We start from the raw sequence: 15,066 nt of genomic DNA, 5'->3' as shown, positions 1-15,066 counted from the left end.
ACATCCTCTTGGAACTTCTAGAAATGCAGATCCTCAGGCCTACTGGGATGTACTAAACCAGAAACCAGTTGACTACAGCAATCTGTTTTAACCGTAGTCTGGGAGAATCTCATGAATGAAGAGTTGGAAGTTACTACTGCACCACTTCCAAAGTATAGCACATCCAGGGTTCATTTGGGTTATGGCTCTGTGTCCTGTTTTCTGTTACCCTTTGGCATTTTCTCAGTTAACACAAGGGAAAGATAACTAGTGAGGGATGCCACGTTATGGTCTAAAGTGACTTACACCTAAAACCTACCCCATACTTCTAAGTACACAAAATAAGTCTCAAAGCTACCTTAGAAATTTAAGTCAACATAATTTTCCTTGGCCCTATTTTCAGTAATTCTGGGGACTAGTGCAGTTCTCTCCATTCCTCCCATTTCAGCACGCTTTCCGCCTGTAGCCAACTTTTTTGCAGGAAAAAAGTTGTGCAACTTTAACAGTGTACAAGTAACTTCTCCCATTCTAGAAAGTATTTAAAAACTTTTTTTTGTATCTTTTTTGTTTTTGAGAGAGACAGAGCATGAGTGGGGGAGGGGCAGAGAGAGAGATGGAGCCACAGAATCCGAAGCCAGCGCCAGGCTCTGAGCTGTCAGCATGTGGGGCTCAAATGCAGGAACCGTGAGATCATGACCTGAGCCAAAGTGAGTCACTTAACCGACCGAGCCACTCAGGCGCCCCTTAAAATTTTTAATGTTTATTTTTGAGAGAGAGAGCGCGCGCGCTGCGCGCGCGCATGAGTGGGGGAGGGGCAGAGAGAGAAGGAGACACAGAATCTGAAACAGGCTCCAGGCTCTGAGATATCAGCACTGAGCTCAATTCGGGGGTTGAACTCCGGAATGGCAAGATCATGACCTGAACTGAAGTTGGATGCTTAACTGACTGAGCCACCCAGGTGCCCCAAAAGTCTACTGAACGAAGGGAATAAGCTACATACTAGCATTCATTTTGAATGAATTCTGCTTTATTAATTGTTCATCAGTATTTGTAATTTGTAATTTTTTTTATTTTTGAGAGAGTGTGAGCAGGGGAGGGGCAGAGAGACAGGGAGATACAGAATTCACAGCAGGCTCCAGGCTCCAAGCTGTCAACACAGAACCCAATGCAGGGCTTGAATCCACAAACCGCAAGATCATGACCTGAGCTGAAGTCGAATGCTTAACTGACTGAGCCACCCAGACACTAGTGTTAGTGCTTCTTAACAGCAATTGATTTGACAAAGTTGCGAACCTCCAGGCCATCCCTCAAGTTTGGGTCAGGAAAATTCTAGACAGTGTAATTAGGCTCACACAGTGTAATTAGGAAGTTAAATAAGCTGGGTGAGTAGGATAATCAGAAGACTGGCATGGGAATCCTGGGGGACTGATACTCTTGGCAGTGTAGGGTTGGCAAGGGGAGTGACCATTCCCCTTCAAGGCAAGGCACAGGCAATTTGGCAAGGAGATGAGGGGTGGGACCCCAATGTCAAAAGGACATGCTCAGGGAAGCCAGTTGTACATGCAGTATGGGAACCATTCTGGCAACTTAAGCCATGAGGCTAGGCATCAGCGAAGGTTGACGGCTCAAGCTGTTCGCAAAGGCTTGTGGTTAACCTGGCAAAAAGACAATGGTGATGACACTTGGGAACCAGGTACCCTATTCTCCCAGGTCCCCATTTGGATGAAGGCTGAAGGGAGGACATGCATTTTCCAGGAGTCTTCTAAGAAGTTTTTTTTCTGCCACCCTACCCTACCCTCTTGTCAAGTGGTCATTAGGCCCCATGTACAGCAATATATCACTGAAGAGGAGCGGAGAGGGCCAGAGCCCTTTCACAGACCTTCCTCAGCTCCTAATCTCTCAGTGCTTTCAATGAAGGCCTCAAGAAGACTCCAAGGAAACTAACTTGAAGGGCACTTCTATATATTTTTAATTTTTATTTTTTGAGAGAGAGAGAGAGAGAGAGAGCGAGCAGGGGAGGGCCAGAGAGACTGGGAGAGAGAATCCCATGCAGGTTTTGCACTGTCAGCACAGAGCCTAATGCAGGGCTCAAACTCAAAACTGAGATCATGACCTGAGCTGAAATAAGAGTTAGACACTTAACCAACTGAACCACCCAGGCACCCCCATATATATATATATATATATATATATATATATATATTTTTTTTTTTTTTTAATGTTTATTCATTTTTGAGCAACAGAACAGGAACGGGGGAGGGGCAGAAGAGAGAGGGAGACAGAGGATCTGAAGCTGGCTCTGCATTGACAGCAGCGAGCCTGATGTGGGGCTTGAACTTACAAATCGTGAGATCATGACCTGAGCTGAAGCTGGATGCTCAATCGACTTTATATATTTATATATATATCTATATATATTTATATATAGATATATATATATATTTATATATATATACAAAATCCCTTCAGCAATTCAACATAGTAAATAGTATTATTAACATGATTTTAAGGTGAGGAAAGAGGTACAGGGAAGTAGAGAACTTGTCTAAGATCACAGCTAGCAGGCACTGAAGCCAAGATTCACACCAGAACAGTCTGGTTCCAGGGCCTGCTTTCTGACCTCTACCATAATCTATAGGTGAATAAACAGACACCAAGAAAAGTAGTAATATGGCTTGGAATTAATTGTCAACAGGCTGCAACTAGTTTCTTGTGCTAGTGGGGCCACAAGGCTCTAGAGGATGGTAAGCCTGGGTTTGAAGCCTAGCTTCACCAGCTGTATGACAGGGGCTGAGTTCCTTAACATATTGGAAGTTGTTTCTTTACTTTGTAAAATACTACTTACCCAAAGGATACTTTGATTTTAAAAAACAAACCATATGTGTAGAAGCTTAGCAGTGTGTCTGGCACATAGAAAACAAAAACGTCAATGGTCCCCAAGCCTCCTTAGTGCTGGTCCCACTACTAGGCCCACTGCATCACATGCCCCAGGAACCCAGAAATTCTGTTCCACAGCTCCCACCCTACAGACCCTCACCTGGGAGATGCTGACGCCTGTGAGTCTTTCCACGCTCTCTGGCAAGCGGCTCAGTATGTCCAGTACTTCCCCCGTCACTTTGGCCGCCCCCATGGCCCCGCCTCCACTGGACACCAGTGTGATCTTTTTGGCAGAGGTCAAGGGACCACTGATCTCCTCTGCTACCTGGTAGGTGAGAGATGCCCACTCAGCACCTGTGGTCTGACCACACTCCTTCCTAAAACGCCTTACCCTGGGCTTCAAGATCCTTGATCTGCTTCACTTTGTAAAGATCATCCTTCCTCACTTTGGTTGCTGGCTTATAATTCCCACCCCTAATTTATGGTCCCCTAGCCTGGTTCTCCCCAAGCTCTTGCCCCTCATTTCCGCCCACCCTACATTCCCTGGTTCTGTTCCTCTCCTGGTGCCCACACAACCTCCAGACCTGGGGCAGCTTCTCCAGCAGCATGTCCAGCTGAGCAGCCTCCTGGTACAGCTGGAATGCTTCCGCTTTCTTGGCCATCTGCTCAGCCTCGGCCCGGGCTCGAGCCCCTATGGCAAAGGCCTCAGCCTCCCCACGCATCTGAGAAGGGTACAGGAAAGTTGTGGTACTGATGGCTGTAGTTAAGGATAAGGAACCCAAGCTGATACAGCAACCCCTACTCCCTCCACAAGCCAGCAAGAGCCCCCTCTTAACTCACCCTCACAGATTCAGCTTCTGCCTCAGCCTGCATAATCAGTTGAGACCTGGGCACACAAGGGGAGGGAGGGGCTGAGGAGGGGCAAAAGGCAGACCCCATTGGAGAGACAGAGGCTCCTGTAACCCGAGTTCCATAGAACTCAGTTCTTCATATGGGGGCACCCACATGGTAAAGGATCCAGGATGGGGCCTGGGAAGGGGCATTTACTTCTCTGCCTCAGCTAGGCGCTCCAGCTTGTAGCGCTCAGCCTCGGCTGGCTTCCGAACTCGGGCCTCCAGCTCCTTCTCTCGGCGGGCGATCTCCTGTTCCTGCACTGCCACCTGCTGGGCCCGCTCCACCACCTGCACCTGTACCCGCTGCTCCTCGATCTGCTGCTTAGTCTTGGCCACCTGGGTAGGAGAGATGCTCAACATCAGGGCTGAAGGGCAAGTTCCCAGGAACCACAGAGAGAAGCCAGAGCTCCAGGAGAGATATAAACAGAGTAGGTACATGAAGTTAGTCCTTGGCGGGTTCAGCCAGCCCAGCAAAGTCCATTTCCCATATGGATCCCAGTCATAGATTGGGGGATGGCCTGATCCTTCTCAGAGGCAATATCAAGGGTAGGGCATTTTCTAGGCAGCCTCAGCATCAAGAGATGCATAGGGCTGGGATCCAGTCCCTGTTCTCCCTTGGCCATGCTAAGTTTCCCTCTGTTGAGCTCCCCTATTAGTCTATTTCTCCACAGTGTCCATTGCTAGAGTACGAGCACTGGAGGGCTCTGGTGCACAGTGGCCGTCTTCCACCTTTAGGCTCACTCAAACCCATGTACTTCTTTCCATCTGTACTCCTGTAAACTTCCTGCAAGTCACCCTCAACTCTAGCCTGACCTGCCAACAGCTGCCTAACTGGCTTGGGGCAGGGGCAGGGGCAGGGGCGGGTGTATGTATGTATCTTTTTCACTTTTATTTTTTGCATATGGTACAAATTCAGAAGAAAAAAAAAAACGAATAATGATAAGCAAGGCTTCCATCCACTTATTTCCTCAAACCACCTTGTTCCTTTCCCCAGAAGCAACCATTGTGACCAGTTTCTTGTGTATTCTTCTCCCAGGGACATTCAAAGCATCTACAAGAATGTGTACATATAGAATTCCTCTTATTTAGGCATATTTCTTTTTCTAATTCCTTGTAGAGTACAGAGATCAGAAGGCTCTTGCCAAGACTTTGGTGAGAGGTACCAGAGAAAAACATGTGTCTTTATTATCTCACTGCTCTGGCTCAGCCATGTACCAACATCTCTGTGGGTCTTATCAATACCAGAGATGGTGCCCAGCCTCTAATGCAGCCATCTGTTCACTCGAGAACAATGCTTCTGAGTATGGCACCCTCCAGTGTCTTTGACCCTAAAATTCCAAACAGGTCCCAAACTGGACTAGTTGCTCTCTACCCCAGAGTGCAGGATCTCTCTGTGTTGGAGTCCCTCCTGCCCGCTTTAAGCCCACCTTTTTTTTTTTTTTTTTAAATGTTGTTTATTTTTTGGGGCGCCTGGGTGGCGCAGTCGGTTAAGCGTCCGACTTCAGCCAGGTCACGATCTCGCGGTCCGTGAGTTCGAGCCCCGCGTCAGGCTCTGGGCTGATGGCTCGGAGCCTGGAGCCTGTTTCCGATTCTGTGTCTCCCTCTCTCTCTGCCCCTCCCCCGTTCATGCTCTGTCTCTCTCTGTCCCAAAAATAAATAAAAAAAAAAAAACGTGGAAAAAAAAAAATTAAAAAAAAAATTAAAAAAATAAATAAATAAAAAAAAAAAAAGATAAATGTTGTTTATTTTTGAGACAATTCGAGAAACAGAGTGAGAGCAGGGGAGGGGCAGAGAGGGAGACACAGAATCTGAAGCAGGCTCCAGGCTCCGAGCTGTCAGCCCAGAGCCTAACGCAGGGCTTGAACCCACAAACCATCAGATCATGACCTGAGCAGAAGTTTGACACTCAACCCACTGAGCCACTCAGGCACCCCTCCTGTTTAAGCCCACCTTTTGATGAAATAACCCCCAGCAGCTTCCTCAGAAAGAGTATGTGGACAATAAGTTTTTTGAGATCTTGCTTTTCTGAGGTTTTCCCCTACCTTTCTATTTGAATGACAATTAGGTTGAGTACAAGTTATTATGTTAAAATTCATTTTCCCAAAATAAATAAATAAAGTTTTAAAAAGGTTGGGGGGGGGGGACACCTGGGTGGATCAGTCAGTTAAGCATCCGACTTTTGATTTCAGCTCAGGTCATGATCTCACAGTTCATGGGTTTGAGCCCCACGTTGTGTCAGCTCAGCCTACTTGGGAATCTCTCTCTCTCCCTCTCTGTCTCTCCCTCACTTGTTCTCTCTCTCTCTCTCTCTCTCTCAAAATAAGTAAACTTTAGAATTCATTTCCCATCAGCATTTTGAAAGCATTTCTCCATGGTCTTCTAGTTTCTTGAGAAATCTGAAGTCATTTTGATGCCTGACCCTTTGAGATCTGTTCTTTTTCTGTGGAAGCTTTTAGATCCTTTCTTTGTTCTCCATGTTCTGAAATTTCACGGTGTAGTTGTTTTTCATTCATTGTATTACATACTTGGTAGAGGGTTTCAACCTAGAAAGTCATACCTTTCAGAATAACCATTTAAAAATGTTTTCCATTGGCAATTTTCCTCCCAGTTACTTTGTTCTGTTGATTTATTAGATTAATAAATCTACAGATTAGGATTAATGAATTTATTAAAATTAGAATAATTTATTAGAATTAGGTTAATAAATCCCTTGATTAGAATTTCTTTCAATGTGATTTCCGCCCTCATTTCTGCCATCTTATTAATTTCTAGGAGCTCTTTTAATTATTTACTTATTTTTAATTATTATTATTATTTTTTATTTTTGAGAGAGTGAGAGAGAGCACACACGCACACACCAGTGGGGGAGGGGCAAAGAGAGAGGGAGACACAGAATCCGAAGCAGGGTCCAGGTTCGGAGCTGTCAGCACAGAGCCCAACACAGGGCTCAAACACACAAACCGTGAGATCTTGACCTGAACTGAAGTCGGACATGCAACCAACTGAACTACCCAGGCACCCCTAAGAGCTCTTTTTTTGTTTTCTGTTCTATGTCCTGATTTTCTGGATGTGAATTTTCCTCTTATCTCACTGGGGGTATTAAAAAATTTTTTTTTAACTTTCTTCTCCCTGCATAGTATATATATCCTTCAAATCACTTTGCTGTTTGTGGTTTTGGTCTCAGTCTTCCATGTTGCAGTATTCCCTCATATATCAGGTAATTCTTGGCTGTCTGCTCACAGTAAAAAAACTGTTTAAAACAGTTTTAAACAGTTTAAAACTGTTTAAAGTTTAAAACAGTGAAAGGAAACTGTGGGCATGTGGATAAAGCTTGTTGACTTTGAGCTTCACTCTAGGGTGATTGGGCAGGTCACCTGCTGAGGAACCTCTGATTCAGAATCTTTAAGACTTTCCCTTTGGATTGGTCATGTTCCTCAGCATGGTCTTCTGATGTCTTCTTTGGAAGATGGAGGGTCTGGGGGGCAAATGGGGTAAGGGAGTTAGGGGAGGCTGTCAGCATTTAGTATTCAATGGTCAGTCACATCGTGCCTGTCATTGATAAAGTACCAGGCCCTCACCTGTGCCTAGCTGGCTCATATCATATCCTCTAGTTTTCTCTTGTCAGATAATAAACTTCCCAATGTCTACTAGGGCAGAGAAGAGCCTATGACCAAAGACATAGGGAGCCAGAGGAGCTGAGAAGTGACTTTTTATCACATTTACCTCATTTCTCCTCATTTCAACAGTCTCATCACAACTCCAGAGGCACCTGTTGCTGCTATCTCCTGAGCCTCAGCTGATTACATTGTTTCTCCCTGCAGCTCTGGCTCAGCTGTCTCAGACTGGCTTAGTCAATTACGATGGCTTTCTGGCTTCCAAAATGCTTTCTGTTCCCTCTGATTCTATTCTCTGCATCTGTTTTTGTCTTCCCTTTCTTTTCAAAAATCACTCTATGTGGTTTTAGTGAGGTTTTAGAGGGAGTGCAATTAACTATATTTATTCAATCCATCATCTTTGAGAAAGCTTCCAACTTAAATTCCTGCTTCCTCTCTTGTCTTCTGACAATCAATTCTCCTCATAGCAGCCATACTGATCCTTGTGAAAATGTAAATTAGACCATGGCAGCACGCTGCTTAGAGTTCTCCAATAGTATGGGACACCTAAGTGCCTCAGTCAGATGAGCATCTGACTCTTGGTTTTGATGCAGGTCATGATCTCAAGTTTCGTGGGGTCGAGCCCTGCACTGGGCTCCACACTGGTAGTGTGGAGCATTCTTGGGATTCTCTCTCCCCCTCTCTCTCATCTTCCCCTGCTCTTGTGTGTACACTCTTTCTCAAAAAAAAAAAAAAAAAAAAAAAAAAAAAAAAAAAGTTCTCCAATAGCATTCTACTGGGTTTTGAATTCTAAGTCTCCATCACGACCACCTGAACCCTATGTGACCTGGCCATGCCTACCTTGCCATCTCACTGCATACCAGCCACACCAGATCAGAACCCTCCTTTCTGTTCCTGGGATATACCAAGCTTTCCTACCTCAGGGCCTTTGCACATGATGGTCCTCTGCCTAGCCACATATGGCTATTTATATTTAAATTAATATTAAATACAATTAAAAATTCTGTTCCTACATTTCACTAGCCACATTTGAAGCACTGAACATCACAGCACAGAGACGCCTGGGTGGCTCAGTGGTCAAGCATCCGACTTCAGCTCAGGTCATGATCTCGCAGTTCGTTAGTTCAAGTCCCACACTGGGCTCTGTGCTGACAGCTCAGAGCCTGGAGCCTGCTTCAGATTCTATGTATCCCTCTCTCTCTGCCCCTCCCCCACTTGCATTGTGTGTGAGTCTCTCTCTCTCTCTCAAAAATAAATAAACTTGAAAACGAATAAAAACAATTAAAAAATGTGTAAAAAAAAAAATCACAGCACAGATTTACAGCACTTCCATCATCATAGAAAGTTCTATTTGAACAGCCTTGGCCTAGAATGTTCTTGGTCCACAACTCTTTACATTGCTGGCTCCTTCTCATGTTCAGGTTTCATCTCATAAGTCACTTCCTCACTGAAGCTTTCTTGGATCACCCCTAACCTAATATAGTACCTCTCCACTGTTTTTTGCTCACTCTGTGTATTTCCATCATAGCACTTAAACAAGAACCCATAAAAATTATGTACTTGCTTATTAGCTGTTTCCTGTGTTATAATGTAAGCTCCACAAGGGCAGGAATCTTTTCTGCCTTATATCCTTACCTCCAAAACAATGTCTGGCACATAGTAAGCACTTACATATTTATTGAATGAATATGTATTTATTGAATACATATTTATTGAATGAATTCTTATTTCATGAGCACCTAGCACAAAGCCTGGCACAAAATAAAGAACTCATAAAAGCTGGAACAGAGCCAAAATCAGCTCAATCCTTTGATCTTCAGACAAATAAAGCCATTTTTAGAAGGTTAAGGACCACTCAAGCAAATGGTTTCCACAATGTTAGTGCTTTTCAAACTCCAGTGTGTACATGAATCTCCTGGGGATTTTGTTAAAAATGCAGGCTTTGGGGGCACCTGGCTAGCCCAGTCAGTAAAGCATGTGACTCTTGACCTCAGGGTCGTGCATTCATGTCCCACACTGGGTCTGGAGCCTACTTAAAAAAAAAAAAAAATGCAGATTCTGATTCAGTCAGTAGGACTGGAGCCTGAGATTTTGTATCTAACAAGTTCCACAGTGATGCTGATGCTGATGCTGCTGGTAGGCAGACCATGCTGAGGAGCAAAGCACTATGCTACACTCAATTACCTGTCAAAACACCAGGAATTTAACATCATAAACTAAAGAGGTTTTGCACTTCATTAGGCTTTCAGCCTGTACCAATTCTTGGCAAAACCAAATTTCATAATATTGCCATCCTTTGGGTAAAGGTCTCAAAATACAGTTGATTTTCATTATTTGTGGTAGATCTATAGAGTAGCCATGAATACTGAATTAGCAAATACTTATTTTGCTATTAGGTTCCTGTGAGCCCTTGGTCACAACATTTTCATCGACAGATTAGTATATGTCCTTGTTTTACATGTGTTTCTGTTAAAAGATACCTTATGTAATATACATTGTTAATTCATTAACAACAAACTCATAGCCAAAAGCACTATAACTCCTGTCTGAAAGAAGCTTATCTAACACATGTATTTTCTCTATAGGCATATCACAGCCTCCTTGCACTTAGAAATACTTAGCACTTTAGCAGTACGCTTGGGGGCCATTTTAAACAGCAAAATCACCAACAAAAAGTACAAAAATGCAAAAAACATGGCAGTAAATATACTGTGAAAATGACACTTTTTACCTTATGAGAGCTGAAACAGGAAGGCAGAACATCTTGTTCAACCTCCGCTGCACGTTAGGCAACTCAAAGTTTTCACTGCTCTGTGCATTGTGTGCAAATGACCACAAAGGTGCCACAAGTACTGTTTCTGGGGTTACCAATAAATTTTTGAGTAGGCAAATTCTCAAATACAGAATCTGCAAACAAAGAGGACTGATCATGCCTCCTTGCAATATCAAGGGCTGCCCATATCTCACTTTGCAGGATTCAAAGCTCACATCCATGTTTTTCTTCCTCACGCCCTTCTTGGATCACCAGGGCTGCTTTGAGCCCACGGAAAATCAGAAAAAGGTGCCCCTTCCCCTGGGTGGATGCGGAACCACTGACCTGTGGCAGAATGCACAGTATGGTGAGCAGAGCATGGGCTGGATCCTAGCTCTGCTTCACCCCATTCACCCAGGTGCCCTTTCACAGGGAACAGTCTGCCCAAACATATGACCAGTCCTATTGACCATATCCCTTCTTGGCCTTTACTTTTCAACTGAAATGGTTAGGTTTTTCAAATCTTCCTCATATGGAGGAGTTGGGTCAGAAATGGACAGCCAGAGTAAAGGGATCAGAGTTAGAACCTGAGAAAGTGTGGTAGCCTGAGATGGAGGGCCTGAGAGGAACTGCCCAGTGTGGTAGTTCTGACCTGAAGCTGATAGGCCAAGTCAGCCTGTGCTCGGCGGGTGTTGACCTCGATGTCATATGCAGCCTTCTTTAGCTCATAGTCTCTCTGTGCTTTGGCCATCTCGATCTCACTCAGGTACTGAGCAGACACCTTTTCCTGCTTGGCTTTGGCCTCCTGTCCACACAGAGATCAGGAAGGAAGTCAGAGTAGGGAGAGGAAGGCCCCGCGGGGAGAGCCTACTCCTCACCAGGCTCCCCTGCACGTGGCCTCATCTATATCCTCTGCCAACCCAGCTCTACCAGACCTCACTCAGATGTGCCTCTTCCATCCCCTCTCCCGCTGCATGCCCAACAAATCCATAGTGACCAACTGACCCCCCAAGTGGGATCTATCTCACCCGGATCCCAGCATCTCTTTTGGCTTCTGCTTCCCCAATCCGAGCATCTTTTTGGACTTGAGCGGTTCGAGCCTTCCCTAAAGAGTGCAAATAATCCTGTGGGAGAGAAGCAGAAATCAGAATCCTCAGGAAGGTTTAAGAGATGGGAGCAGGGAACTGGAGAAGATCAGCCACCTAGGTATACCTGATCATCATGAATGTCCTTCAGGGTATAGCTAACCACACTGATGCCCATGTTGACCAGGTCTGAGGAGGCCACTTTGAAAACTTGCTCTGAGAATTTCTGCCTGTCCTTATAGATTTCCTAGGGTAACAGAATGGTAGGAAGGAGGAATTTAAGCTCTCAGTCCTCTGGCTACTGTCTCCCACAGACTAGCTTGGCCCAGAGGCCCAACTCACTCTGGTATGCCTCCCAGATCTTTCCCTGCCCTCAAGCCCACCTCCACAGTCATGTGGGCCATGATAGCCCTCTGGTGGCCCTCCAGAGTCTCCAGTGCAATATGGGCAATCTCAGCCTCTGTCTTCCCCAGGAACATCTGGCAGGCAGCTGCCAACATCTCCTTGTTCTGCCCCTGGATTTTCACCTGTAGCCAGAATAGGGATAGAGGGAGTGTGGTGAAGGTCTCATGAAGCCAGGTAGGAAGCAGGAAAAGAATGGAAGAGTCAAGCGCCTCGGGAGTCCCTGGAGAAAGTGAGACTTCGCAGAGAAATTTCTCTGCAGCCAGAGGTTGGGAAGGCCATGGTCAGAAGATTCTTAATGTCTGGGGACAAAGAAGGTGATGAAGGAATGGACATCAGGGGAAAGGCTCTGAAAGCCTCACCTGGGCAATGCCAGTGACTGAGATGGGGACCCCATGGCGAGTGTAAACCTTTTCACTCTTGACATTGAGGGTCAGTGTGTTGAGAGAGATCCTATGGGAAAAAGGAGTGGACAGTGAGAAAAAAAAAAAAAAAAAGGAAAGAGAGAAAACTAGGGTTCCCCTTCCCTGGTTCTCCTACTTACCTCTGGATTTGCTGGATGCAGGGCAGAACAAAAACACGCCCTCCAGCTACCATGACTGGGGGGCTTCTGCAGAAACCTGCAAGGTGAGGGGGCAGTAAGTTGCAGTGGTGAGGGGTAGGGCTAGAATATGGAAGACTGAAAAACTGGGGTTGGGGGGATAATCCCCACGAGGAAATCTGGGAGCTGGAGGGGAGACAGTCTGGGCCTCGTAAGGGTAGCGACTGGTAATCACAAATGGGTGGCTTGCAGCCATGGGGGGGTGGGGTGGACAGAAGGCTTGGCGCTGGGGAGCTGGTAGGGAGAAGAGTAAAGGACAGAGGCAGGACCGCAAGAGTCTGGGGGGCACTGGCTGAGAAGAGAACATTACTTACCGGAGACCACCATGGCCTCATTTGGGCCACAGGTGAAAAACATGGCTCAGGTTAGTTAGAGCTGGAGGAAAGGGAGAGAAAAACTTTGCGGGCGAGGTCCACAGAAGTGAATACTCTCTCTTTCCAAGGCCCAGTCCCTTCCACACCCGTGGGTCCGTTAAGACATTTCCTTCTGCAGTCCCACAGATCCCCAGCGGCTCCCTCCCACGCCGGCTTACGGCCACTCCCTGCCCCTGCCCCGTCCCGCCTTCTGTGAGGACGGTTTCTTGCTTATCTGATAATGCTCTCCCGCGCCTAGCGGACCCCAGACCTTGAGCCACCCTCCCCGCTCCTCCGCAGCCCGACTACATCTCCCCTCCCCACCCACCTCCCTGCACGCTGGCTGCGGCCGGGCTGGGGTCTCGGCAACAGCTGGGGCGCGCAGCCGATCTGGGGACTGAGCAGCGGTCCCGACGCACCGCCTTCCGCAAAGCTGGGCCTGCGCCCGCGCCGCTCACCCGGCCGCACCCTGTTGCTGCGGCAAACGCGACCCCGCCCCACGCGGCGAGCCAGCCCCCCTCACCCCTGCGCCCTCGGCCCGCCCCTTTCCCGGCAGGCCACTCTCTGGTTCGCAGACAGCCAGCCAGCAGCCCGGCCTACCGAGGCTGCTGGGCTAGCGGCCGCCCCCGCCGTCGCCCTTCCCCAGCTGCGAGCTCCGCCCCGGGATGCAGGACGTGACTTCCGTGGGCCTGGCAACCCAGGGCGGGGGACATTGCTTCATCTCGGATTTGCTCGGCTGTACTAACTGGGAAAACCACGCGTTGGGCAAAAAACGACCGTATCCGGTCACCTGGGGCGGAGCGCCCGTTAGGGACGTGGACCCAGCTCCTCCCGCCGGTCCGAGGAAGAATGGGGAATCGCCGCTTGCAAAGATACATTCAGATGACTGCTGACCGTAAATCGAGTTTATTTGTGTTCACAGAACATACCGGGCGACCCCACAGCCGCCCCCGATAGCCCACCGACCTTTGACACTGTAGCCACCCCTTGGGGGCAACTTCGAGGAGATCCTCGGACAAGGACCTTATTCCCAACAGTCCGCCAAAGCCTCACACAATAGATCCGCGGAGGTGACATCCTGGAGGACGGAATACCAGTCCCTAAACCTAAGACCCGCCACCATCCTTGCCTCAGCCCGGGCGCTCTCCAGGACCCAGATCCTCTCCATTCCTTCTCGGGAGAAGGGTCTCCCTAAGTTCTGGGAGCCCTGCTTCCACGTTTCCCACAAAGCTCAAATACTAAGAGATCTGCATTTTCAGTAGGGGGGCACATCTCACACCCCTGCATAAGTTAAAATAAATATTACATACACCCCTCCATCACCTAGGGGAACATACATAAATACATATATAAATATTAATTAGGATCAATAAGAAATAAATTAATGACGCTCTTCCCCACCCGATCTCGCCCCGGAGTGTCGGTGCTCCTCTAATCCCAGGCTCGGGCTGGAGTCTCCGCTGCAGTGTTGTGAGTTAAAATTGCCTCGGAAGTCCCAGTTTGGGATACGCTCTCGCGCACCAGGTACACCTGGTGTTTCTTTGGTTTTTCGGATTCTTTTGAGGGGGATGCGGGGAGTCCCGGTTAGAAGGCGGCCGGGTGTTGCTGGAGAAATGTGCTGAGGTCCAGAGCGTAGTCCGAGGGCTCAGAGGTCAGATTAAGGGACTCGAGGACCGGGGGCGCAGGGGTGGGCGTGGCGGATGCGCCGCTGGAGGTGTCCTCTGGAGCCAAGGGTGCCGGCACACCCTCTTCAGCCATCAGGATCTGGCAGAAGATGACGGTAAGCAGAAGAAAAAGGAGCCTTTTGGCAGGGTTCGGATCCTCGACTGGCAGCTGGCGCCGGACCTGAAGAGAGACAACGAAGGGAAGGTTAGCTGAGATCTCGGGGTTCGGCTGTTCCGGCTGCCCTGCCCCACCTGCTGCCTACTTCCTCGACACTCACCACTCGTGGGTACAGGACCCTACGGCTGCGCTTTCGATGCCCGCGGGAGGCGCTGGGGCGCGCGGCAGGGGCCACCGCGGGCTCCGGGAGAGGGTCGAAGGTGAAGATCTCAGGACCAGATCCCCGCCGGGGTCCGGGGCTGGTGGAGGAGACAGGGGTTGGGGCCCGCAGAACGGTCATGGTGGGGAGGGAGCTGCGAGAGTGACACATCGTGAGCTGAGCTGGGCGGAAGGCCGGATGAGGACCCGCGGTCGTGCGGAGCAATTTTTGTGCGCCCTGGAATGGGCGGATCCTTTTCGACTCCACCCACGACTGGGAGTGGTGGCCGGAGCGAGCTGGAAATTCCGAAGATTAAGCCGAGAGAGGGAGTGGCCTATGCAAGGTTAGGCGCCCAAGTGTGTTGTGAGTGTGTGAGTTGTGAGTGGAGTGGGTGAGTTCCCGGACTTCAGGCACATGTCGGGACATGTGGTAGATGGAGAGGGGCCAACAGACAGCTTAGAAGGTGGTTGGGCCACAGGTCCCATCTCTTGGGAAGCAGGAGGACTTAAAAAAGAAATCTTACTGCTAC

At 48.1% G+C, this 15,066-nt stretch overlaps 2 protein-coding genes across 2 annotated transcripts; both read right to left on the bottom strand.

Moving 5' to 3' along the window:
- Positions 1 to 984: 984 nt before the first annotated feature.
- FLOT1 (flotillin 1) lies at positions 985 to 13,076 on the bottom strand. The gene is made up of 13 exons (XM_019419975.2): positions 12,885 to 13,076; positions 12,518 to 12,578; positions 12,147 to 12,222; positions 11,965 to 12,055; positions 11,584 to 11,727; positions 11,328 to 11,447; positions 11,144 to 11,239; positions 10,768 to 10,920; positions 3,904 to 4,085; positions 3,697 to 3,742; positions 3,441 to 3,578; positions 3,017 to 3,181; positions 985 to 1,634 (listed from the first exon to the last, which is right to left on the bottom strand). Exons 2-13 carry the CDS (start codon positions 12,558 to 12,560, stop codon positions 1,605 to 1,607), a joined length of 1,284 nt encoding a protein of 427 aa, XP_019275520.1. The 5' UTR covers positions 12,561 to 12,578; positions 12,885 to 13,076; the 3' UTR covers positions 985 to 1,604.
- A 367-nt stretch (positions 13,077 to 13,443) lies between these two features.
- Positions 13,444 to 14,751, bottom strand: IER3 (immediate early response 3). The gene is made up of 2 exons (XM_019419978.2): positions 14,499 to 14,751; positions 13,444 to 14,401 (listed from the first exon to the last, which is right to left on the bottom strand). Exons 1-2 carry the CDS (start codon positions 14,706 to 14,708, stop codon positions 14,141 to 14,143), a joined length of 471 nt encoding a protein of 156 aa, XP_019275523.1. The 5' UTR covers positions 14,709 to 14,751; the 3' UTR covers positions 13,444 to 14,140.
- Between the last annotated feature and the right edge of the window lie 315 nt (positions 14,752 to 15,066).

This window comes from Panthera pardus, unplaced genomic scaffold, assembly GCF_024362965.1.
Source record: "Panthera pardus isolate Hobbes unplaced genomic scaffold, ASM2436296v1 HiC_scaffold_17, whole genome shotgun sequence".
In the NCBI taxonomy this organism is placed as follows: Eukaryota; Metazoa; Chordata; class Mammalia; order Carnivora; family Felidae; genus Panthera; species Panthera pardus.
This window is presented reverse-complemented; position numbering and strand designations above follow the sequence as displayed.